The sequence below is a fragment of the Eutrigla gurnardus genome (assembly GCF_963514095.1).
Source record: "Eutrigla gurnardus genome assembly, chromosome: 5".
Taxonomy (NCBI): Eukaryota; Metazoa; Chordata; class Actinopteri; order Perciformes; family Triglidae; genus Eutrigla; species Eutrigla gurnardus.
In genome coordinates, this window is record NC_139919.1 from 21,226,489 (window position 1) to 21,252,743 (window position 26,255).

The window sequence follows — 26,255 nt, forward strand, 5'->3', positions numbered from 1 at the left end:
ACAGCAACTCAGAGTACATTCATTGTTAGATTATGAAGTCTAGAGATAAAACAGACTGTTGTTCCGTACTGGATTACAAATCTTCTGAATGGGATACAATCACACTAGAACCATTGTTGGAAAGCTACAACGGTGACAACGCAGAGGCAATTTAAAGTGAGTGTATACAGTAATTGATTTTAAAGTATTTTCATGTTATAAAGGACATTGCTGAACATAGCACGCCTCCTCAAGTAAATAGTTTTAAAACTACTGATAGCAAAGTCATTCAGTCACATTTGTCTTTGCGCTGGACTCTGCGAGGGCCTGGGGTGTGTTTCAGACTTGAAGTCTTGTTTTCGAGGTACAGTACCAGAAAGTACCACCATAACCATTTTTCTTTTGATGTTCTTTATATATGTAACTGCTTTGTATGTAAATGCTTGTCTCTTTGAAGATGTCATATTCACATTTCTCATTTGTATTTCTTTTTGTTTGTCTTGGCAGGTAGACTGACAACTGTGTGTGTGTGTGTGTGTGTGTGTGTGTGTGTGTGTGCGTGCGTGTTTGTGTGTGTGTGTGTGTGTGTGTGTGTGTGTCTGTGTGTCTGTGTGGTGGGAGAGATCATGCCGCATTGCCTTAAAAGCTTGAAGGTACAACACTGCCTCACCCTATTTACCAGTCTGTTGGAATGTCTATGTTTTGCCGGAATCGTGTTGGGATGGGCTTCACTTGCTTTCGTCCTGAAGACTAAGGGCTACTTCAGCTCTATGTGTGTCAACACAACACATGTCTTAGGTCAGTTGCATATTTTCGCCTTTACTTCTTTAAATTCAAAGCATCTGGATTTCACCCGTCTAACAGGTGTGAGATCTATTTCGACCTCACTCAGACCGTCACCACGGTCTTCACCTTGAATGATACCATCATCTCCCTATCCTCGAGACCATATATCAACAAAGTCATGTGACTGACCTTAAGGAGGCTTGACTCGCCGCCTACAAAAGCATCCAGGTGAGCACGCCTCTCCCTCTTTGCCTCACTCGCCTCATCCGAGACCGCAGGTAAGTAGCGTTGTTGGACTTCACAATTAACAATTCGTCACTACGGTGCAGGTGCCTTGCGCCCCTGAGGTTTGTATGTGGATTGTTTCCTCTGCGCACTTGTTGTGCTGTAAACATCACAGAGGTTACGCTACGTGAAAAAGAGCAGAGCGTCTTAACCTCTCTCTTTGTTTCAGGTGATTGTCATTACCCGCAGCTTGTGGTAAGTGCTTTCGTTTTCACAGCTTTTTTCTCCTCTATAGGTGTGAGTTATCAAGCCAATTAAGCGTGCTCAGACGCCGCTTCCTCCTTTATTTGTAATATTATTATTGATTTGAGCCCCGTTTTAACCCGCTGTCCCCCCCCCTCGTGCATTCGCGCACAGTGAGTGGGGCCGGTGAGTGAGTTGGTGGGGTATTGTGCTTTCTTGCCGACCAGGTTTATTGGTAACTAAGTTAATTGGTTGTCCCCTTGCCTCCGGGCTTGTTAATTTTCTCCCGTTTTTGGGTTATTTTCAGTTTTTTCATAAACTTAAAGGTGCAGTAGCAGAAATTTTTATTCGCCCTGAATCTCTGTTTTTTGCAGTAGCCGGGCTGCTTTTTGTTCACCTGCTTGTTTTCCTTTGAGCAGCTATTCGTAGCTGTAGGTTACACTGAGAAATGACCTCCCATGCCTGTCGCTTTTGCCGGGGTGTCATGGACCCCCGTGATGGCCATCGTGAGTGCCCCTCCTGTTTGGGCATGGCCCATGTGTTGGAGGATGTTGCCAACCCCTGTGCGGCGGCAGTCGAGCTGCCCAGGGAGGAACGGGCTTGCAGAGCCAGGCGACTGGAACTGGCTGCTCGTGTGGGGGCGGTGCAACCTGACCCTTCCCAGTTCAGTGAGGAGGTGCAGGCTCCTAAGACACGCTCCCGGAAGCGTAAACATGAGCGCACCCCTACCCGAAAGAGGAGGCGCGGCTCTGGTGAGAAGCAGGCTGTCCAGCCCTCAGATGACCCTGTGGGTGCTCCAGGTGGCCAGGATGGCCAGGGAGACACCCAACTGCAAATCCTGGCTGCCATACGTGGTCTGTCGGAGAGATTGGGCAGGGTGAAGGCCCAGTGGCCCGCCATGACAGGCACACCGGGGGAGGGGCGCTTGAGGGTGCCCTCCCCTGATGAGTTGCCCTCTGGCCAGGGGGATGGCGGCGATATTCCGGACGTTATCTCACTGTATGCACGAGGCTCGCTTTTTGGGAGCGGTGAACAGTTGGACACTGCTGGCTCAGACGAGCAGCTCAGGTCCTCCACGGTTGAGGGGATGTCCAACCTCAGCCCTCCGGGTGGGGGTGAGTCTTCCGCCTTCGACATAATTTCCAAAATTATGAGTGCGGCGAAGATTGTAGGACTCAACATCCCAGTTGTGGCACCTGCTCCAATGGATGGCGTTTGGGCCGGTATCTCTCAGACTCAGCAACCTACATCTGTTCCTGTGGCGGCAGATTATCTGCAGATGCTCAGGAAGTCGTGGAATGCTCCGAGTGGTGCACCGCAATTCAATGCTGGGTGCCGGAGGCTGACGAAGGTCCCGTACGCTCCTGACACCGGCATGGGGGACATGCCCCCAGTGGAGGGGGAGATGGCGGCCCTAACGTCTCTGGGCCCAGAACGGGTGACTGCTAACCCCCGCTGCCCTGTAAAGGAATGTGAAAAGACTGACCGTCTAGTGTGCCGCTCTTACAATGCTGCCACCCGGGCTGCCCGCTCGGGTAATGCACTCGCCATCTTGTTGGCGGCCCTCAGGAGGACGGCTAACCCAGAGGATCAGGACACTATGAGCCTGATAGACTCTGCTCTCGTCACTCATTCCCAACTTACGAGGGACGTTGGTCTGGCTATGTCATCTGCCATGATGTCCAGGAGGCAGATTTGGTTGGCACAGACATCGCTCCCAGAGAACATCAGGAAGGAGCTCACAAATATGCCAATTGTGCCTGCACGGGTCTTCCACCCTGACTCTCAGGGCGTGCTGGACAAAGCCGAACAGTCTCGCCGCACTAGAGACTGTGTGCGGCGCACCTTTAGCAGACCTACGGCTCCCAGGTATGGGCCTAGGGGTCCCCAGCCTTCACACCACCCCCCTGGGGCTCGCCAGGAGCCGTGGCGGCAGCATGCTGGTTTCTCGGCCTCTGGTGGTACACAGCCGCCATCACGCCGTCAGCAGCAGTTCCAACCCCGTCCTCCTGGTAAGGAGGCATCCCAGAGGAGGCGCCCCCCCAGGGGTACAGGACGTCAGGCCGGTGCCCCATAGGGGTGGGGGGACGGCCGCCGCAGGCTCCTCCCAGCTTTGCCTGGACAGCTGGGAAGAACGGGTTCTGGACCCCTGGGTGCTGGCTACAGTGTCCACGGGATACAGGATCCAGTTTCGGCGGCGACCCCCCCCTTTCTCCGGGGTCCGTATGACCACAGTCAGGGACCCGGTCCAGGCACGAATTTTAGCAGGGGGAATTCTGACCCTTCTACAGAAGGATGCAATTATGAGAGTAGAGCCAAGCGAACAGCTCACTGGCTTTTACTCTCTGTACTTCCTCGTATCAAAAAAAGACAGAGGCCTGCGCCCCATCTTGGACCTCAGGCGCTTAAACGCCTTCATAAAGGTTTTGCCTTTCAAAATGCTGACCACGAGTCAGATCCTGGAGGCTGTGGAAAAGGGGGATTGGTTCACCTCAGTGGATTTAAAGGACGCTTATTTTCACGTGCCCATCTGCCCAGCCCACAGGCCCTTTCTCCGCTTTGCCTTCCAGGACCAGGCCTACCAGTTCAAGGTCCTCCCATTTGGCCTTTCCCTCTCACCAAGGGTGTTTACCAGGGTGATTGGAGCCGCTTTGCTCCCTCTCCAGCTGTTGGGTATAAAAATCCTCCCATACTTGGACGACTGGCTGATTTGTGCCCCGTCCCGCGACCAAATCCTACGGGACAAGGGAGTGGTTCTCTCCCACATCCAGTCTCTGGGGCTCAGAGTCAACTGGACAAAAAGCAACCTGGTGCCAGGTCAGCAGGCGGTCTTTGTCGGGCTGCGCCTGGACTCCGTCGCAATGTCTGTGTCACTCACCTCTCAGAGGGTGGAGAACATCCTGATCCTCCTGTCCCATTTTCGCTTCGGCAGGCGGCTGGAGTTGGTCCAGTTCCAGAGGCTGTTGGGCATGATCTCAGCGGCAGTGGCCGTTGTTCCTCTGGGTCTCCTCAGGGCTCGCCCGCTGCAGAGATGGCTGAATGCTCTCGGCCTCCACCCGAAGTTGCACAGACGCGCAAAGGTTCGGGTAACTCGCACATTTCTCCGTGCTTTGCGCCCATGGAGGGACAAGAGGCTCCTTCTCCAGGGTGTCCCTCTTGGGAATATTCCTTCGAAAAGGACGGTGGTGACCACAGATGCCTCCCTGGCGGGGTGGGGGGCTGTGTGGGAACACAGGATGGTGCGTGACACCTGGGGACCCCCTTGGGGGGAGGAGCACATCAACGTCTTGGAACTGAGGGCAGTTTTCCTGGCGTTGAAGGCTCTCCTTCCTTCCATCCAGGGCAGGCATGTCCTGGTACGCACGGACAGTTCCTCCACGGTGTTCCATGTGAATCACCAGGGCGGCACCAGGTCTCTGCGTTGCCTCCAGGTGGCGCAGACACTTCTGTTCTGGGCGGCCCAACATCTAGCTTCACTCAGGGCAGTCTACATCCCTGGCGTTGCGAACCGGGCAGCGGACCTCCTATCCAGGACGGGTCCCCTCCCAGGAGAGTGGAGGCTTCACCCAGAGGTGGTGGCCCTCCTGTGGGCTCGGTTTGGCATGGCCTGCACCGACCTGTTTGCCTCGGCGGAGACGACACATTGCAGGATGTGGTTCTCCCTAACGAGCAGGCGGGGCTCTCTGGGCCTGGATGCTCTGTCTCACGAGTGGCCGGACGGGTTATTGTATGCTTTTCCCCCACTCCCGTTGATTCCCCAGGTGCTCCACAGGGTCACCATGGGTCGCTACAGGGTGCTGTTGATAGCCCCCCGGTGGCCAAGGAAACACTGGTTTTCCATGCTCCTTCGCCTGGTCCACGGCCAACCCTGGGCTCTACCGGGCAGGGCGGACCTCCTCTCACAGGCGGGGGGCCAGATTTGGCATCCCAGACCGGCTCTTATGCAGCTCTGGGCATGGCCCCTCCTCAGTCCCGCTCTCCGAGATTAGACGAAGCAGTTCTGAGGACTATAGGACATGCTCGAGCTCCCTCCACCCGTGCTAATTATAACCACAAGTGGAGTGTATTCTTGACATGGTGTCGACGTGCACAAGTTGACCCGTCTACGTGCCCCATTGAACTGGTCCTCCGTTTTCTTCAGTCTCTCTTGGACTCAGGGAGGGCTGCTAGCACCATTACGGTGTACACTGCTGCTATCTCCTTCTTTCATGAGGCAGTGGGTGGGGTTACCATAGGCAGGCACCCTTTGGTGTCTCAGTTCATTAAAGGGGCCTGTCGCCTGCGTCCGACCAGGTCCCCCAGAGCTCCATCATGGGACCTCCCGTTGGTCTTGAGGTCCCTGACTCAACCTCCATATGAGCCCCTTGATCAGTCCACCCTCAAGTTCCTGTCTCACAAAACGGCTTTTCTCTTGGCTATTTGCTCAGCTAAAAGAGTGGGCGAATTACACGCTCTGTCTGTGAGCGCGAATTGTTTGAGGTGGAAGGCTGGTGACACTGGCGCGTCTCTTTGGCCGAACCCCGCATTTCTGCCTAAGGTCATTAACCCTCAGACAGTGAACCAGGTTATTGAGGTCAGCGCTTTTCAACCTGACCCTACCTTGTGCCCCGTGCGGGCACTAAGAGCTTACACTGCACGCACTCATTCTCTGAGGTGCTCACATTCTCAGCTGTTTGTGTGTTTTCGTGGTGACAAGCTGGGCCTCCCTGTGTCGAAGCAGTGTCTGTCCCGCTAGGTTGCCACTACTATCTCTGAGGCATATTCTATGCAGCGCCTCCCAGTCCCGGGAAACGTGGTTGCCCACTCCACCAGGAGCGTAGCCACCTCCTGGGCTGCTCTGCGGGGGGTTCCCTTTTCTGAAATCTGCGCAGCAGCCTCCTGGAGTGTCCCCTGTACTTTTACCAGGTTTTACAGGGTCAACGTGGCATCGCCCTCTCCACTGGGCTCTGCTGTGCTCTCGGCTGCTGGACGAGGAGGGGTGGAGTCCTCTGTTCCTCGCGACGCTGATGGTACTAGTCATCCAAGGTGAAGACCGTGGTGACGGTCTGAGTGAGGTCGAAATAGATCGTAAGTTATGACCATAACTATGGATCTATGAGACCGAACGATGACCGTCACCATCTCTTGTCGCTCAGAACGGGCTGAGGCGTTCGGGGCAAGAGGGAGAGGCGTGCTCACCTGGATGCTTTTGTAGGCGGCGAGTCAAGCCTCCTTAAGGTCAGTCACATGACTTTGTTGATATATGGTCTCGAGGATAGGGAGATGATGGTATCATTCAAGGTGAAGACCGTGGTGACGGTCATCGTTCAGTCTCATAGATCCATAGTTATGGTCATAACTTACGTTACGGCCAGAGAGGCTTCCATAAAGAGTTGCATTTCATTACATTACTTCATTAATTGCTTCCGGCTTTGCTACAGTGCAGACGCTTTTCCTCTTTGCTCTCACCCCTGCCTGCGATTTTCTGCTATTTTTTGCTATCTGCTTCTCCTCAATAAGAAACAAAGAGCAGCAGCTCCTGGATATTTACAAAACCAGTGGGATTATATTTTCTTTGAGATAAAACGGGCATTTTTCAATATTTTTACGACTTCCTCAACGCTACGCGAGGAGGCCTACCAAACAAGATAAGCCTGAGCCTGCTAAAGGTAATTAGCAGAAGATGCCTCCCTTCTCTACGGAAGATTACCATAAACTCCTACAGAAGATTTTACTGCTGGAAACAAAAATAAATCGGTTAGAAGTAAATGTAGAAGTGAATGGACTTTGTGGGAACAACACCACTCTAGCACTGACTCAAAACAGTGGACAGGAGCATGCTAGAACCCAGCTAAGTAGCAATAATGAAGCTATGAAGAAACGGGAGGATCCTGTACACGGTAATAAATCTACCAGAGATAATCCTCCCTGGGACACACTTGGTGCGAAGCCAAAGAGAAGACCATTTCCCTGTGACATGGGAGAACGGATATCTGGCAGGACCCAGCGCCCCGATATCTGTGATCTGACCGGCTGGCCTGCGTTACCATCTCCATCCAGGCACAGCGCCTCCTCAACCCCACTGCCTCGTAGGACACAGCAGCGGACAGCTGGGGAGAGGAGAGCTACCAAGAAACCTCCCCAGCAAACAACTGTTCAACTAAAGAACAGGTTTGCTCCACTGCTGCAGGACCATGGATCCCCCTCTGACTGCCTGGATAACCCCCCACCACCACGCAGCAGGGTAAGACCTGCTAACCTAAAGCCACAGAGAAAGCTAACGACAGGGCCTGAAAATCTGATTGTGGGTGACTTTTCTGTAAAAGATATGAAAAGCAGTAATAACATCAAAGTACTCTGCTTTCCGAAGGATACGGTGTCTGATTTGGAAAAAAGAATCCTGGAAATTGTGGCTGCACACCCAACTGTGAAAAATATAATTCTGCACATTGGATTTAATGACATTGAAAAACAACAATCAACAGAGTTGAGAGAGGACTTCAACAAACTCTTTGAAACAGTCAGCTCTGTGAATGCTGAGGTTTTCATCAGTGGCCCTCTGCCCCCGACCGGGAGAGGAGCTGAGACATTCAGTAGACTGTTCTGGCTCAACAAATGGCTCTCAACTGCATCTCTTACTCGCCCAATGCATTTTATTGACAATTTCCGCTTTTTCTGGGACTGCAGGCATCTTTTTAAGACAAACAGACTTTGCCTAAATAAGCTGGGAGCAAAGCTATTCATCACCAACATGTCTTACTGCCTGCGTCATCCATCTGTCGCCAAGGACAAGAGACGAGAGGAACCAACAAAGAGGGAAGACGAAACACAGATTATCAGAAACGTCGAAGGAGGACTGAATGTGGATCCCTCCCCCACCCCTCCCAAATCCCAATCCAGGTCTTCGTCATTCTCCCTCCCTCCAATAAACCTTTCTCTCCCCTCCTCCCCCTTGGAATTCCAGGAGCTACCCCCACCTACCCCCCGCCCTACTCAGACCCCCTCTCCCAAGGCTGCAACTAAGTCACCAAAACTCAAGACCCCCTCTTCCAAGGCTGCAACGAAGTCACCAAAATCCAAGACCCCCTCTTCCAAAGCTGCAACTAAGTCACTAAAACCCAAGACCCCCTCTTCCAAAGCTGCAACTAAGTCACTAAAATCCAAGACCCCCTCCTCCAAAACTCTTCCCTTATGGCCACCTCTTCCCTTTTGGCCACCCCCTCCCCACCCTGACAGCAGCCCTGAATATTACTGAGACAGAAAAGGGTTCAGCAGTAGACCGCATTATCAGCTGGACCCAAGGTCGCCTACATCAAAACATGGCACCTTCTGCATTCCTGTTGTGACTACTAAGAGAGTAAACATTGGGAAACTTGAACACACTGCTAACCTAAACAATCTCATTCCTGTTCTCTCAAAATCAAAGTCAACCTCAAAGCCTGTCAATAACACCATCAGGATGGGTCTGCTAAATGAAAGGTCTCTTAATAACAAATCATTTTTAGTCAATGATTTTATTACCACTTCTAAACTTGATTTTATGTTTTTAACTGAAACATGGCTAGAACAAAATAACAGTGCAAGCATTCTGATCGAGACAGCACCCCCCAACTATAATTTTATTGATGTTTGTAGATCTGGGAAAAGAGGTGGAGGGGTTGCTGCTATATTTAAAAATACATTTCAGGGGAAACAGATGTTCCTTGGTGTTTTTCCATCATTCGATTATCTTTGTGCTGTGTTGAAATGCTCTCCCAGAGTTCTCCTGTTAATTATTTACAGGCCACCTAAATATTTGTCAAATTTTTTCGATGATTTTACTGAATTATTGTCTAGCATCTCCACTGATTTTGACTGCCTAGTTATAACTGGTGACTTTAATTTTCATATTGATGATTTGAATGACAAGGGTGCAAAATAACTTTTTAATATTCTAGACACATTTGACCTTTCTCAACATGTGAAAGAGGCTACTCATTGTAAGGGACACACCCTGGACCTGATTATCACAAAAGGTCTCCATGTTTCCATGTTCTCCATTTTTGTGACTGATCCTTCATTGTCTGATCACTTCTGTGTTTTCTTTAATATTTCTTTCATTCCTGACACACAAACAGAATCAAATAAGGTCAAAAAGCGGTACATCAATGAACATGCCAATGTACTCTTTAAAAATGCCATTTCCTCGTTACCACCTCTAAACCCATGTCATGCTGATGATCTTGTAAACATCTTTAATTCCAAAATTCTGAATGTCATAGATGTCATTGCACCTGCTACGGTTAAAACAATTTCTGGTAAGCAAAAGGCACCCTGGAGAAAAGCTGCTGTTGTGACAGCCCAGAGAAGAGAGTGCAGGAAGGCTGAACGAATCTGGCGGAGTACTAAACTTCATATTCACCATGACATCTATAAAGAGAGCCTCCGGGCCTACAATTTAGTCTTAAAAAGTGCGAGAGAAACATACTTCTCCAATATCATAAACAACAACACTAATAAGGCGAAAACCCTATTTGCAACTGTTGACAGACTGACCAACCCCCCAACACAAATACCAGCTAAACTCCATTCCACGCAGAAATGCAATGAGTTTGCATTCTTTTATACTAATACAATTGAAGGCATCAGACGCGCCATCAATATCTCAAACAAAAAAGTTGGATCACCACCCTGTTCAGGCAAAAGTAACACAGCAATGATGGCAAGCTTTAATGCCATAGACTCTAAAACTCTAGTGGAAACGGTGACAAATCTAAAATCATCCACCTGCTGCCTTGATGCTTTACCTACCAACTTTTTTAAGAATGTTTTTGACTGCCTATCAATAGACGTATTGCAAATAGTTAATAACTCCATTCAATCAGGCAATTTCCCAAAGGCCTTCAAAACTGCAGTCATTAAACCTCTTCTAAAAAAGCGGAGCCTAGATGCCTCTATTATCAACAACTACAGACCAATTTCAAATCTACCCTTCATAAGTAAAATAATTGAGAAAGTTGTCCTCCAACAACTAAATCACTTCCTGGCTTCAACTGGCTGCCACAACAACTTCCAGTCAGGATTTCGACCTTTTCATAGCACCGAGACGGCCCTTATTAAAGTTGTAAATGACATCCGTCTTAACACAGACTCTGGCAAAACTTCAATATTAATGCTATTAGACCTCAGTGCTGCATTTGACACTGTCGACCACTCAATACTCTTGGACAGGTTGGAAAACTGGGTGGGGCTCTCAGGCACAGTCTTAAACTGGTTCAAGTCATATCTGGGCCATTCTACCGAATTCGTGCAAATTGCTGTCCCACAATAAAAAAACAATTTAACAAAACAATTAAGAATTCAGACCTTCAATATTTACTAAGATTATGTTATGATCTAGTTAAACACAAGACTGTCACTAGATAGTAATTAAGCTAAATATATACAAAATCATCATTTATGCTACCTTCCTAGGTACTTTCTATTGGGAAGAAGTTGTCCCAATCTCTAAGCCCTAAATTTCAATCCATGAAAATAATACTTAAAAGAATTTTGTCATTTTTTCCAATGGTGTATTTTAAAATATATGTTTGGTTTATTTGAAACAGAATGTAAAATATTTAGATTCATTTTGAAGTTTTTTTTAAAATTACAAAACAAGCTTTAAAAAATGCTGTCCCACACTTTCATGTCACAACCGTAACACGAGTCTTTTTACCACATGGGTGGAGCCTGGTTTTAGCCACACCCCAGAATTTCTGACCAGGAAGGGACACTGCACCCCTGTCCCTCATGGCTGCATGGTGAGTGATTACCTCTCATCATTTTTAAGTAAATGTGTTCAAAAGTCTGAAAATCAGTATGTTACATTAATAACTGTCACAACCGTACACCTATTATCTGCAAGTAAATACACTTTTGGGGGCTCAAAGCAAAATATTATGTTTTGTTGTGTGTACAACTGTTCAAACATCTGTTGCTAGCCATTTACTTGTTAGCATGTTGGAGTTATGCAAGGAATTAGCTAAAAATGTCACAACCGTAACAGTCACAACCGTAACAAATTGTAACGTTACGGTTGTGACATAATCATTATAGTAGTGAAAACATGCAATGTTCCACATATTTAAGGCAATGTTTGATCATTATTATTACATTATACTCTTAAAACATAATAATAATAATAATAATAATAATAATAATAATAATAATAATAATAATAATAATATTGTTATTATATTATATTTGTTTTGTAAAGCACATTTCATTCTAAAGTGCTAAATAATGTATGATATGATAAAACATGAAGATAATGCTGATTTATATTTGACATTATACAGCTAAACTGGGAGAAAGCAAGCAGCAATGCCAAAAGAACATACAAAGAGTGGAGCAGAGAGGGTGAGAGAATACAGAAAAAGATTGAGGGAAGACCCAGAGAAGTACGAAGAATATTTAAAGAACGAAAGAGAACGAAACAAGAAACGAAAGGAAGAAGGAAAGGTCAAATCTATCAGTGATTTATCTCAGGGAGTAAAGGAATGTCAGAAGATCATGGCGAAAAAGACAGCAACATCGCAGGGTATTGGTGAAAAGTCAAAGAGAGATGGAGAGATTGTGCACGGCTTCCACGCCACCTCCCACACCCTCTGCCACGCCTTCTGCCACGCCTTCTCCCATGTCTTCTCCCACGCCTCCTCACCTTCCACGCACGTCTAGTGAGACTGTTACTCCACGCACTTCTAGTGAGACTAATAAGAGACGTTCTGGAATGCGTGACCACAGAAAAATAAAGACCCTTGAAAGACCCTTTCTGGAGCTCTACTTTATGTTTTTGTACTTTAATGCACTTTCAAGCACAAAACACGTTCTGCTGTGTGTATATTTGTTTTAGATCTTTTAATGTCATGTTGCAGTAGATGCGCTGCTCTGTTGAAGTAATGTAAAATAAATGGCTCTTCAATAGTAAATGACCTAATTTGATAGATTATAAACATTTGTGTTTGTAAAATTCACATTGTAAGGCAGGTTATGAGTTAGTATTAAGCAATACGGTTGAGGGGATATAATACAACCTTGCAAACAAAATACTGTGGTCACGACCAAAACAGTGCAGTCACTACCGTAACAGTGCGGTCACTACCGTAACACTGAGTGTTTTGTCAAATAAAATAAGAATTGAGTCATTAAATAACATTTTATGATAACTATTGGTAAAATGTACATTCAATGTCATAACTAATTAACTCTGAGATCTCTATGATCAGTGTAATTCATTTTACAAAAAAGATTGCATTTAAATTTTGATGAGTATTAGAAAATAAACTTTGAAATTTGTTTAAAAAATCATTTTAATTGATTTAGTTGTAAAACCCTTCATAATAAATTACTAAAATTATTCTTTAGAGGGTGTATGGACACACAATATTAACAGATTAATATAATTGTTTTTATTGCAGTGTGTTGCTGTGTTACGGTAGTGACACATTTCAGGCGCGGAAAAACATTTCAAGAACAGGCAGACATTAATATATGAAATTTGACTGCGCCTTTACTAAATATGTACCATAGAAATATGGTACAATATATGTATGGACAAAGTTTTTGGAAAAAAATTACTTTTGAAAATGAGTTTCCAACTCTGGAATTTGCACGAATTCGGTAGAATGGCCCATCTACAAGATAGGAACTATTTTGTTTCCATTGGCGACTTTGTATCAGAACCTACCAATGTAACGTGTGGAGTCCCCCAAGGTTCAATCTTGGGGCCAACTTTATTCAACATCTACATGCTCCCACTAGGACAAATCATGCAAAATAATAACATTGACCACCATTGCTATGCCGATGACACCCAAATCTATGTAGCACTATCACCAAACGACTATCGCCCCATAGATCTTCTGTGCCAGTGCATTGAGCAAGTCAAAGACTGGATGTGCCAAAACTTCCTACAACTAAATGAGGACAAAACTGAGATAATTGTTTTTGGTGCTAAAAAAGAAAGGTTTAAAGTAATTCAACACCTTCACTCTCTGTCCCTGAAAACCTCAAACAAAGCCAGAAATCTTGGGGTTATTATGGATTCTGATTTACATTTCGACAGTCACGTTAAATCAGTAACAAAATCAGCCTACTATCACCTAAAAAATGTAGCAAGACTTAGAGGGCTCATGTCAGCTCAAGACTTAGAAAAACTTGTACATGCCTTTATTACTAGTAGGCTAGACTACTGTAATGGTCTCCTTGCAGGTCTTCCGAAAAAAAACTGTCAGGCAGCTACAGCTTGTTCAGAACGCTGCTGCTAGAGTTCTTACAAAGACCAAAAAATGTGAGCACATTACACCAATTCTTAAATCCTTACATTGGCTCCCTGTATGTCAGAGGATTGATTTCAAAATCCTCCTGCTCACATATAAATCACTACATGGTCTAGGACCGAAGTATATCACTGATATGCTCCCACTACATAAGACTTCTAGACCACTAAGATCTTCTGAGACCAATCTGTTAGTGATTCCCAGAGTAAACAACAATCACGGGAGAGCATCATTTAGTCACTATGCAACAAATGGCTGGAATAACCTTCCTGAAGATGTAAGACTTGCCCCAACTCTGACCACTTTTAAAACTAGACTGAAAACTGTTATGTTCACCATAGCTTTCTGCTAAATCTTTTAATGTCTGCACTGTTTTTAATTATTGCAAATATGTTTTTATTCTATTTTCTTTCTGTAATGCATTTTTTTTTAAATTTTTATTATTTTCTTTTAATTCTTCTATTTTTTTCTTTTTTTCTTCTCACTTTGTTTTATGATGTGAAGCACTTTGAGTCTGCCTTGTGTATGAAATGCGCTATACAAATAAAATTGCCTTGCCTTGCCTTGCCTATACTGTATATGCAGGGGTCTCTCTTAATTGTCACTTGTTTAAAGTGATGGTTCAGAGTAAAATGCACCCTAGGTCATTTCCACCATGACATCCAGCCAAATACACCCTCAGAAGCATTTTTAGCGATGGTCAACATTGGTCAAATAGGGCTATCAGCCGAATGGCGTAGTACTGGCGCTAATGGTACATTTTGTATATCTCGTAAATGACCCCACTAATAATGCATGGATTGTTACCAAACTTCTGCAGTAGTAAACATAGGGTCTGTACTCACAAAACTAGGCATTTGAAAGTTTGTAAGTACACCAGGAGTTTATTTAAAGGAACACTTGCCTGATAGCTTCTACTTCCGTGTTTACCCAGCCGATGCCATCACGCGAGTTTCACGCGAGAGTATGAAAAAGGTTTGCTGAATTTTTTTATAAATGCTTGTATTATCAGGTCAACACTTGTCAACACTTGTTGACCTGATAATACAAGCATTTATAAAAATGTGTTGACTTGATATTACAGTTCAGCAAAACTTTTTCATACTCTCGTGTGAAACTCGCATGACGGCATTGGCTGGGTAAACAAGGAAGTGGTATCGGAGCAGCGCTAGCGTTAGCAGCAGAGGATAGAAGCTATCAGGCAAGTGTTCTTTGAAATAAACTCCTGGTGTACTTAAAAACTTTCAAATGCCTCGTTTTGTGAGTACAGACCCTATGTGTACTACTGCAGAAGTTTGGTAACATTCCATGCATTATTAGTGGGGTCATTTACGAGATATACAAGATGTACCATCGCGCCATTACTAAGCCATTCGTCTGATAGCCCTATTTGACCAATGTTGACCATCGCTAAAAATGCTTCTGAGGGGGTATTTGGCTGGATGTCATGGTGGAAATTAGCTAGGGTGCATTTTACTCCGAACCATCACTTTAACCATATATTTCACCATATTGGCTCAATCTTTCTGTTTTACGTGTCTACAGATTGCAAAGGGCAGGACGAACAATTCTCTCTTATTTTCACCATCGCCTCCTTTTTGTTTATCTTCATGACGCTGCCTAACGGTTTCCTCTTTGATCAGTTCGGTACTAGAGTGACACGGCTGTTTGGAATGTAAGTTCAACAACACCTGAATTATATTAGATCAATGGATGAAACACCTCATGGTATTATATCTTTTACATATTTTTTACATTTCAAACTTCAAATATTTACCTTTTTATGAATGTGCTACTTTATTGGGATGTTAAAATCACATAATGAATGGATGATGTGGATACAAACACACAGAAAAACTACCACAAGTGTACTATTTTTAAATCCAAATAGTTCACTGATATTGTCATTTTCTGTCCTTCTGCCCTCTATCTCCCTGCATGGCGGTGACTCCTCCATGGTGGTTAATCTGATACTACAATGCAAATAGGTGATTTGCTGTAATTTCATCATCATATTGGTCTCAGGGTTTATGTAAAAGTGTTATGTTACATGAAACCACACATTCATGCCTACCCAGTTTGGTACCTCAGATATATACATATATATATATATATATCTTTCTAAAAGCTCTATGGATGTATTTTTTAGTTTTATTATTCGTTTAAATCAAAATGTTATCAATATGACCTTTAATTTTAAGAAAAAATTTTGCATGTCAAATTTTTTGTTTTGTAAAATGCGTTCCCATTCCAATGAAACGATAACAATGGCATTTCTTGTTCCCGGCAGATCCATTTTCACCATGGGTACCTTAATGGCAGCCTTCTCGTCTACAGGTGAAAAATCTTGGTCTTTTTGTTATGTGCCAATTTTATGAAGAAATACAGTCAAGAAGTAACAGTGACTCAAACTACGACAGCGTATTAGGGTCATTGTAGAAAAAAACGGAGCCGAGACAGGGGGATAATATTCAGAGAAAAAAGTAGCAAAGTTACGACATTATAAAGGCACTAGATAACGAGAAAAAGTAGCAAAATTACGAGAAAAAGTGGCAAAATTCCCAAAATTATAAAGTGGCAAATTTACCAGAAAAACGTTGAACATTTACAAATGTAGTAAAAGTAATTTATTTACAAGAAAAACTACTCACTTGCTGTGTATGAGCGAGTTATTTTTACCTACAATTCCCTTAATTGGCTGTCTATGCTACCCCATGCTTGTGTTTTTTCCCCCCCCATCAGATTTGCCCTACCTGCTGTACCCAGCTCTCTCCCTCATGGCAGGTGGCGGCAACGTATTTATTTTGACCAGCATCCAGGTACTGAAATAGTCATTCAGATAAAAAAAACATTTAAGCTGTGAGTCCCTAGCCTATACATACTTAAATCCATCCATCATCTGTTATCCTGTTAAGGGTCACAGGTAGACACTTAGATGCAACTGTTTTGATTTATTCTAATTTCTGTCCTAAAGGGAGGAAACCTGTGTAAGTCATATCGTGGCACCCTCATCTGCATCGCAACCGGGGCCACCGGGTCTTCGTCAGTGGTCTTCCTTGTGATCAAGGTGAACAACATTCACATACTGCTTTCAAAGATTGAATTTATTCATATTCATGTTACGATGCCGATCTTGATGTCCTGCAGGTGTTAGACGAGGCTGGCATCTCTCTCTTTGCCTCCTTCCTCTTCTTGTCCGCCTGCAGCGTCATTCACCTCCTCAGGACTTTCTTCCTGCTGCCGAAAGACCGCATTCCCTTCCCACTGCCTGATGACTACACTTACGGGTACAAATCCCCCAAAAAACACACGTACATCAACATCTCATACATGCTTCAGGGATAGATCAAGTGGTGATTGGGCTCATTATTTTCTTACTGTTCTTTTTTTTTTAAACATCAAAAAAATTGCTTCATGATATATACATTTGGTTGCAAATATTAAAGGCAAAGAAAGAATTGATGTACCAAAGTTTCTTGCAAAAACATTTTTTCCACCTTTCTTGGAAATATCCCCCATATTCCACAATGCACTCACTTTGTGCCTGATCCACTGTGACCTTTGACCTTTATCAGAATATCCTGTGGTAAATCAAAGACTCTGAGCTTAGAGCAACTAGCAGAAAATGATGGCGCACAGATGCCAACTGAAGAAGTCAAAGACGTCCCTGTGAAACCAGGTTTGTTGACTGTAATTTGTCATAGAATAATTCATAGTAAGACGAAACGGAATATTATAATCATACATTCTATTTCTCTTTATGTTTCCCCATTTCCTTTTCTTCATCCACTTCCGTGTTCTCCCTCTGAATCTCTCAGAGAAGAGTTTCCGTGAGTGTTTGAAGTCCAGGTTCTTTACATTGCATGTGATTTGGTTTTCCGTGATGCAGCTCAGGCATTTCTTCTTCACCGGCACCCTCAACCCCACGCTGCAGCGGCTGACGGCAGAAGAGCCTTCACTGGGTAAACACACACCAACACTGCATCGTGTCAGTCTCAGCAAAGATGGAATTTTGTGCAAACCTGCCTTATTATGCTTTGTTCCCCTATTTTCTTTGTGTATGTTTTCATCATGCGTCAGTCCTGACATGACATGACCAGACATAGCTGGTGGTATTATACTTGGTTGTTTGTCTATATCTCCATCCATATGGTCCGTTCTTGCCAATATGATACCTTAGGAAAGCCTGAAGGGAAGTTCATGAAACATGAGTCAGTTATCTTTCATAAGTGCTTAAGTTGTAGTAAAGCGATGTGATTTTAAGACATTTTTCTCACCTTCCATTCATGAATGTTAGCTCTGCCATGGTCACCCGACACCACCTCTGTGTCCCATCTTGGACATTCACTCCAGGACAAGTGAATGTCCTGGATATGCCACTGGCCAGTAACCTGAATTTCGTTCCGCCTAGCTCCACTCATCCATCTGGGATCGCTCCATTCACTAGCGAGGACCACACCGCCAACGAGATGCGTTTAAGGATTTTATTGATATTGGAACGAAAAAGACTTGTCGAAGATCTCGATTCTGGATGAGGAGCGTTGTGGGGTTTCTGTGGAGAATCAGCCGCCGCTCCTGGGCGGCGACGGACCCCCTCATGGACCTATGAAGGAGAGGATAGAAGGAAGAGCAGGGAGAGAAAAATGGGGTGGGGGAGAGGGGCGCAGAGTGCGGGAGCGAAGCGGAGGAGAGGGTCAGGTGGTTATTTATAGGATGCGGAAATTGGCGCTGTTGAGGTGTGGTCCTGCTCCCGAAACTTCGCCAATTAGGCTACAATTCACTAGCAAGGACCACACCGTCAACGAGATGCGTTTAAGGATTTTATTGATATTGGAACGAAAAAGACGTGTCGAAGATCTCAATTCTGGATGAGGAGCGTTGTGGGGCTTCTGTGGAGAATCAGCCGCCGCACCCGGGTGGCAACAGACCCCCAAAACCTCCAATTATTTTAGCCGAGATTGAGCGGACCTGAGATCTTTGAGATCCGAACGGATGTAGCGGTGGTACGTTTGGGAGGACCAGCGGCCCATGATGAATGAAATGTTCTGGGACGCCGCTACGGGAGGCTGAAGTGGCATCTCCGATCCTGAAGGAGTGCCCGGAATAGTTGAGGGGCGCGATACCGGACGATGAGAGCACGAGGCGAAGGTGATGGTGGAACCAGAATTGTGTAGCCACTTGGCCGGATTCGGAAATAAAGAGGGGATCAGTCATTGTAGAGCTCTGGGATTTGCAGAATTGCAAGAAGTTCGAGAGGGTTTCTAAGGGGTTTAGTGGTGATTGGACCTGCAAGAAGAAGACGGGTGTAGGCGGACCAAATTGATTAGTTTTGGTTTGCTTTAAGTGAAACACCATGGTGTCGTCTGAAAAGTGGGACAAATCGGAAATGCAAGCGTGACGGCTCGGGTCGAAGTAGATGGTTGAGGAGGTAAATTCGGAGCATCTGAGGAAACCGAAAAAGGCTAGCAGAAACAGCAGAAAAAGAAGACTTGGGGAGTGCCGTACCAGGAGCGGATTGTGTGGAGGCAGGTGAACAGCAGGTCTGCGGTAAGAGGGAGACGCTGAGGTTTCGTGGCTGGCTCTTGGCGTAGGAGTCCTCTGATGAGGGAAGTTATTTGGGGATGGCTGGTGGCCAGCCCCGGACTGCCGGTTATTAACTTGGAGAAGAAGCTTAAGCCGCTAAGGTAAGCTTTGATGGTGTGTGTTTTGATTGCCCTGATGGAATGGGCATGAGTGATGTAAGAAGTCAAGGTGATGAGATCGAACGACGGAAAGGTTATGTTGTATAGGTTGTGGAATTGGTGGAAGCTTTTTCAAGCCGTCCAGTAGGAAGAGAGGGTTGAGGGTGATAGGCTATTGATGATGGAGCTCTGGGATTCGCTGATCAGGGGTCTTAGCGCTGGATTTACAAGTTGAATGTCAGCGCTGAATATGGAGGAACTGGCTTTGGGAAGATGTCGGCGTGAGGCGCCAAGCTTCTGAACTTCTGGAACAAGAAGCGGGAAAGAGAGTCAGCGATGGTGTTGGCATGACCGGGTACATGAGCTGCGCGGAGAACATATTGATGGGTGACGGAGTGCCAGATGAGGCGTCGTGTGAATGGCATGATGGATGGGGAGTTGGAGCTACCTTTGTTAATAATGTCTACGACCGCGAGGTTATCGGAATATATGAGAATGGATTTGCGGGACCATTCGTGTCCCCACAAGATGGCAGCGGCTATTATGGGGTAGATCTCGAAGAGCGCAGAGGAAGCGACCTGGCATTCATTTGCGAGCTCTGGGGGCCATGCTGCTGCGAACCATCTTCCATTGTAGAAACCCCCAAAACCGACTGAAGGAGCGGCATCGGTGTACAGGTGGATGTCATGTGGGTGCGTAAGTTGGTCGTGGTAGAAGAAGGTGATACCGTTCCAGTTGGAGAGGAGGTTGAGCCACAGGCGGAGTTCAGCACGGCTTGGGCTATCCAGGGAGATGGAGGTCAGTAAGTGGGATATGAAGGCTCGCCCTTGGGGGATGATGCGTAGGGCGAAGTTAAGGTGGCCCAGAAGGGACAGCAGTTGACGTTTGGTGCAGCACGGGGCGTAAAGGAAATTGGAGATCAGGAGGCTGATTCGGTTGAGCTTTTCAACCGGGAGAGAAGCCTGGAACTTATTTGTGTCGAGGGTGATACCGAGAAACTCTAGGGATGTGGAGGGGCCCTCGGTTTTCTCTGCGGACAGTGGAACTCCAAGGTCGGCAAAGACTGAAGTCAAGATGACCAGGCCGGAGGCTGGTGGTGACGATGGGGGGGAAATGATAAGAAAATCATCCAAGAGATGGATGACGTAAGGAATCCCGTGGTTGTTGGACAGGATCCAGCAAAGGGCTTCGGACAGGGTGTCGAATAGTTTGGGGCTGCTTTTGCAGCCGAATGTGAGCCTGACGGCGAAGTAGTATACACCGCGCCAGCGGACACCGAAGAAACGCCAGAAGTCGGGGTGGATGGGGAGGACTTTGAAGGCGTTGGTGATGTCGGTTTTTGAGAGCCATGTCCCTTTGCCGGCAAGTTTAATGAGGGCGATGGCATGGTTAATGGTGGCATAGTGAAGGGAAAAATCCTCACTCGGGATCAAGCTGTTGATGCTGGGGATGGTACTGCCGTGGGGTGCTGAAAGATCTATGATAATGCATTTCTTGCCGGAGTATTTCCTGGTTGCAATGCCGAGGGGGCTGATGCGAAAGTTAGGAAAAGGGGGATGGATGAATGGTCCGATCATGAAGCCTTCCTTGACTTTTATTGCCAGGAGGCGGTCGACTGATTCTGGATCGGTTATAGCTGACTGGAGGTTTTTAACCTCGAAAGGAATGGATGGTTGTGTGGAAAGTCCGGGATGGAAACCCTCTTTGAATCCTTTAATCAGGAAGTGAACGAAAGCTGGATCGGGGTGGTAACGAAGTGCTTCTGCTAAAGCTGAGATATTAATGGGTGTAGATAAGTGCTCACCTGGTTTCGGCGAGGTAGGGTTGTGCGGGCATGCTGGGCGGGCGTGGCCCCCGCCGCAGAAGGAGCAGACGTGGAGGAAGCGGCACTGGGACATGGAGCATCCGGTGCTATTGAAGTTGTCGCAGATGGAACGTCCTCCTTGGTGAAAGATGGGTCTGCCTTTTTTATCAATGCCTTTGGTGATAGGGAAGGTGGAGGGTGCGGATGACACCCGTTTAGGAGAAATGGGTGCTGGTGGAGGTGCCGGACGACAAGCGGGAGAATGCTGACGCTGTCGTTCGGCTTTGATACGGCTCATTGTGGGTGGGGATGGAGCAAGAAGAGGCTGGGTGAGATGGGCCGCCGCAAAGGGGGCATTGGAGAGCTGCGCGGGCGGCGAAGATGCGGCAGTATATTTCGTTGTCAAGAGTGCCCCAGTAGGTGGCCTCGTTGAATTGTGAGAGGAGTCACTGGCATCCCGGTGCCAGGTACCCCTGCTGCCGCGAGCTGCTGTGTTTGGAAATAGACAGCAGGGGGCGCTGGCATCCCGGTGCCAGGAGCCCCGGCTGGAACTGGCTGCGATGGTTGCTGGTAATAGGTAGTAGGTTGCTGATGCTGGTGGCGGTGATGAACCTGGTGGAGGTTGGAGGGTCCTGACATCCGTCTGGGCGCCCCCTCTGGAGTGTAGGGATGGCGGGAAGTGGTGGTGACGGTTCTGGGGTTGTTAGTTCTGGCGGATGATCTCTGACTCTGTTTTTGATGTTGCTTTTCCTGTTTCCTTTGGGCTGAGTTGTTTGGTGGTGCTGTCCCTTTAACAAGAGCGTCGACGTCGCTGCCGGAAGGGGTGTGCGTGATGACGTCACCCGAAAGCGACCTGGTGTTGACGGAGTGAGCGGCCATGAGTGTGGAGAAGAGTTTTGCTTTATTGTCGGATCTGTGAAACGGAATGCCTTTATCTTTTAAGGTCTTTTGGAGTGTGGCTACTTTACAGTCGGAGATTTTTTAAGCTGGAGGCTGGTCGGGGGATCTGGCTGGAGCATGGTGCCGTTGCGACCGGCAAGTTGTTAGGCCGGGTTTGTCGGAATGACGGCGGGAGGCTGGAGTGGTCCTCGGCGGTGAAGGGGTCGGCGAGTTCCGGCGACGGCGACGTTCTGTCCGCGCGTTTCCCCGTCCTCTCTTGGCTGCTGGAGGAGGTGGGCTGGGAGACACGGATGATTCGTCGGGCGAGCTATGATAGTCTTGGATATGGAGAAGGGATGAACCAGGCGGGATACTGACCATGGATGAGACGGAGCTGGGTTTCATCGGGGACGCTGGCGTCCTGGACATCGTTGGAGCCACTGAAGTCGGGGTCTCGGGTATGGAGGTGACGTCGGCTTCTGGTGAATCGTGGCCTCGGTGGAAGAGGTCGTCGTCGGAAGGGGATAGAGAGACGAAGTCCATCTTGAGGTGAGTTGGCTATGAGGTGAGCCGCACGAGTTTGCTCGTGCAAAGTTGGTTGTTCTTTGGGAGAAGTCGCGTGCTGTCACGGAAGCGAAGGCGCAGAGTGCGGGAGCGAAGCGGAGGAGAGGGTCAGGTGGTTATTTATAGGATGCGGAAATTGGCGCTGTTGAGGTGTGGTCCTGCTCCCGAAACTTTGCCAATTAGGCTACAATTGGAGAGGTGTTCCAGAAGGCTGGGCCTTATCAAAAATCCTTGCATATGATTGGATAAGACACTTGTCCGTCATCTTTACTGACGGGCTACTTCAACCACTCACATCGAAACCAACCCGTGACACTGATGAGAGCGACACAGGGAAAATCAAAACAGAACAGGCGACATCTTGGATATAGCAGCAGTGCAATCAGCAACACAACAACACGGATGAAATAGCAGCATCAATGTTGACGCTTGCTTCCTCGAAGCGAGCCGCCATTGTTGGCTGAATCGAAACAGTCTCACAGCCGCTTCTCCGCTATGTCACATCTATGAAACTCCCGCCCTGCGTCCTGATTGGCTCATCCATAAAATCTGGTGCCGAAATCACTCCCAACGGAAGCGATCCCAGATGGATCTGAGTGGAGCTAGGCGGAACGAAATTCATCTGGCGAGAGACTGGCCAGTGCTTCTATGCCAGAGAAAAACACTATATGAATACACACCCTCTAGTCTTTTGTCTCTCATCATCTCATCCTTGCTTGTGTGTCCCTGCAGTGAGCCAGTACATCAATGCTTTTGCTCTAACACAGCTGTGTAACATCGTGTGTGCTCCCTGCAATGGCCTCATCCTGGACAGAAACAAGGGCAAACCTCTGGATGCAGGTAGCATAATGATAATAGAAATGAAGCCAACAGGCCACAGACCTACTATCAGTGTGCCCCAGATCAACTCTTGGGGTCAAACTTGTCAGGGGCTTTGACATGCAAGAGCCAATTAGGTCCCATTACTAACTGCAGTGGATAAATAACAGAATGTAAAGCATCGAAAACCAACCTCAACCAAACTCAGACACAGAGGCCAAAAGTTCAACAATCATTAAATGACAGGGTTAATGTGCAACATAAGAATCCAGATGATAAATAAATAAGTCCTAATCTCTAGCATTTAGTTGGAATTAAAGCCTAAAAACATTGCAGTGAATAGATGCTGTTGAGTGCTCTCTTCTCTGTGTGGACACGTCATTGATTTTTACTCTTTAGAGGAGCAGGTGCATATTTTCATTGGTGTGTGTGTTTTTAGGAGTTAGTCAAAAGGAAGCAGACATGCAGGCATCAGTGCTTTCTCTCTTCTTGGCGGCGCTGGTGTTTCTGGTGTTCTCAATTTGTGCCACGATCCCAAACCTGCAGCTTCAGTACTTCACCTTTGTTGTCCAGATGATAAACCGTGCCTTCATCTACAGCGGCAACGCAGCCATCATCACTACCATGTAAGTATCAAACACATGAACATACGTAGAAACACAATTATTAATGCACACTTCACATTCTTGCATAAATAACCAAGCAATCGTATATTTTACAAACACTCAACAGAGAACACTTTGGTTTATTCATTAACTCGGTTGATAGTTATTGTGTATTGATCCCTCTATAACAAAAATGCCGAAAGCAATTTATGTGTCACAATATACATATTTATATAAATGCTAAAATTATAGAACACTAGAGAAAATAACAAAAAAGAAAAGTGAAATAACAACAAAACCAGATAAATTACTACAAGAAATGTCATACCAAATGAAATATTTTTGGAATATAACTTACTAACAATTACTAACACAATGAAGACACAAATAAATGACTCAATGAATTAATTAATAATGAATATGCCATTATTATCATTAAAATGGATGCATTCATTTTCACATTAACTTATTTATTTAAGATGTATTTTGAAATATTCAATTCATAAAGTATGTTTCAATGAATGTTCCCCCTTTTGTATTTTGCCCAACATGTTTGCAACACACGTAGTTTCCCATCATGCCACTTTGGGAAGCTGTATGGCCTGGTCATGGCTCTGTCGGCAGTGTTTTCTCTGCTGCAGTATGCCTGCTTTGCTGTGGTGGAAGAACTTCTAGATGGAGACCCTTTATATGTGAGTACACATCATTCCACCTTCTTATTCCGGTCCTTCTCATGTTATCACAATTTTAATATAAACTCTCTTCTCACCGCTTCCTCCTCTTCCTTCTCACGTGTCTGCAGGTGAACATTGCTCTGACGCTGCTAGGTCTGTTCACCTTCAGCCATCCTCTCTCTGTCTTCCTGCACTGTCGACGTCTCGCCTCCCAGCGAGCCACCACGACCTCCTCTTCTTAACCCTCAACCTACTAACATATTCAAAGAATATATTTCACAAGATTAGCCATGGACAGACAAAGACACAGAAAGAAGCACACTTACACATCATCTCCATATCCTTATGCCTGGCAGAGATAGGAGTAAGGAGATTGTAGTGTACAGCCTACTGCTGTAAACACTTCTTTCAACTATAGCCAAGATACTGCACTCTTTTCACCGAGTGTTCTGATGTACGACTCAAATATTCTCTTTATTTTTTTACTTTTTGCAGAAGCCGTTAGAAAATGATTTTATCAATGTGCTCTTCAAGTTATATATGATGGGAATCATTCAGTTGTGATGTTTATGTCAGTCTATACAATAAAACAATGATGTATCTCTGGGACATAAGCTTTGGCTTTAATCTTTCTAGAGGGAGAAACAACATGCACAGAGTGATGCTGGGTCCACAGAATGGCAAATTGTATATATGTTATATACCATGATCAAATAAGCATTAAATTGGTATTTAAAGGCTGCATTCCTACCATGAGCAAACTAAGACATGGAGAAATTACATCAGTACAAGTTACAAGAACTAGTCGTCATTTGCAGTTTCTCTGACAAGTGAAAACTACCACTAGTGCCTTAAACCAACCACCCCGTCAGTAAATACCCATTTGGCCCATATAAATAAAAACAATGACCATCAACAGCCATCACCCTAAGGACCTTCAGGCATTGTTACAAGTAGATATAGGAACCCTTCCCCACAGTGGCCCTAATGCCATCGTACACATCTCCATCCTGGTGTGAAGAAAAAAAAAAAAAAAAAAAAAAAAAAAAAAAAAACTCATGGCTGTATTTGAGGAAATGTTCACTTTGCAGACTGCTCATCACCTTTTACAGAGCAGCAATTGAAAGACAAATTGGGATTTGCATGGCCCAGGACTGGAGGCCTCTACAGCATTGGATCGAAAGTAATGACAAGTCACTGAGGTTGATATGTAAAAAAAAACTATTTAGGCTTGATTGATTTCAGTATGAAAATGTAATTTCTTTGAAGGCTGCTGGAAGCTTTCCTGATTGACATTTGTCAAATGCCCCTACTGCAGCAGTCTGATCTACCTCTAGGAAAGGCAGTTGTCCCTTAGCAAGCGCATTAGCCCCTAGGATCAAAGGCCATGCCTGCACAGTAGGCCGTGCAGTGTAGTTTTTATGTTAAAAGCTCAAGGTTAGATTGTGCCATCCAGACTCGGTTTTAAAAGGTTTCATTGTCAAGAGTACAACTGTCTGCTTACAGCATATTGCACCCAGATGTTTGCAATTTAGGTACAGGTGCAAGACGAGAAAAAGTTTACAGCAATGGCATTCAAAAGAGCAAGCGATGGTTATCCATCACAAGCCCAAAGATGGTGAGCTAGTCATTTCATAGTAGCCTATGTTATAGAGTTTTAGGATGCCAAAAACACAGCTTTGAGAGAAGTTTCCCCTCTCAGACAGTTTGTTACCTTC

The 26,255-nt window shown here is 46.0% G+C and overlaps 1 protein-coding gene across 10 annotated transcripts; it reads left to right on the forward strand.

The window, feature by feature from the left end:
• LOC311013985 (equilibrative nucleobase transporter 1-like) lies at window positions 1–25,717 on the forward strand. Of its 10 annotated transcripts, none has more exons than XM_084010318.1 (13): window positions 2–156; window positions 487–777; window positions 15,057–15,186; window positions 15,802–15,848; window positions 16,254–16,330; window positions 16,486–16,578; window positions 16,659–16,798; window positions 17,087–17,190; window positions 17,330–17,473; window positions 23,172–23,279; window positions 23,698–23,884; window positions 24,432–24,555; window positions 24,666–25,714. In XM_084010318.1, exons 2-13 carry the CDS (start codon window positions 606–608, stop codon window positions 24,777–24,779), a joined length of 1,440 nt encoding a protein of 479 aa, XP_083866444.1. In that variant the 5' UTR covers window positions 2–156; window positions 487–605; the 3' UTR covers window positions 24,780–25,714. The 10 variants fall into 10 exon arrangements, with proteins under 10 accessions (XP_083866446.1, XP_083866444.1, XP_083866447.1 ...); XM_084010323.1 differs by lacking the exon at window positions 2–156 and adding an exon at window positions 872–993 and having other exon boundaries at window positions 759–777; window positions 24,666–25,713; XM_084010322.1 differs by lacking the exons at window positions 2–156; window positions 487–777 and adding exons at window positions 1,022–1,112; window positions 1,220–1,245 and having other exon boundaries at window positions 24,666–25,713.
• Window positions 25,718–26,255: the final 538 nt, after the last annotated feature.

Excerpts from the sequence above, each read along its gene's own strand:
- LOC311013985 (XM_084010318.1), top strand. The coding sequence starts at position 606 with ATGCCGCATTGCCTTAAAAGCTTGAAGGTACAACACTGCCTCACCCTA. Across the intron at positions 15,849-16,253 it reads GGCAGCCTTCTCGTCTACAG|ATTTGCCCTACCTGCTGTAC; the intron begins GTGAAAAATCTT and ends CCCCCCCATCAG. Across the intron at positions 16,799-17,086 it reads CCTGATGACTACACTTACGG|AATATCCTGTGGTAAATCAA; the intron begins GTACAAATCCCC and ends GACCTTTATCAG.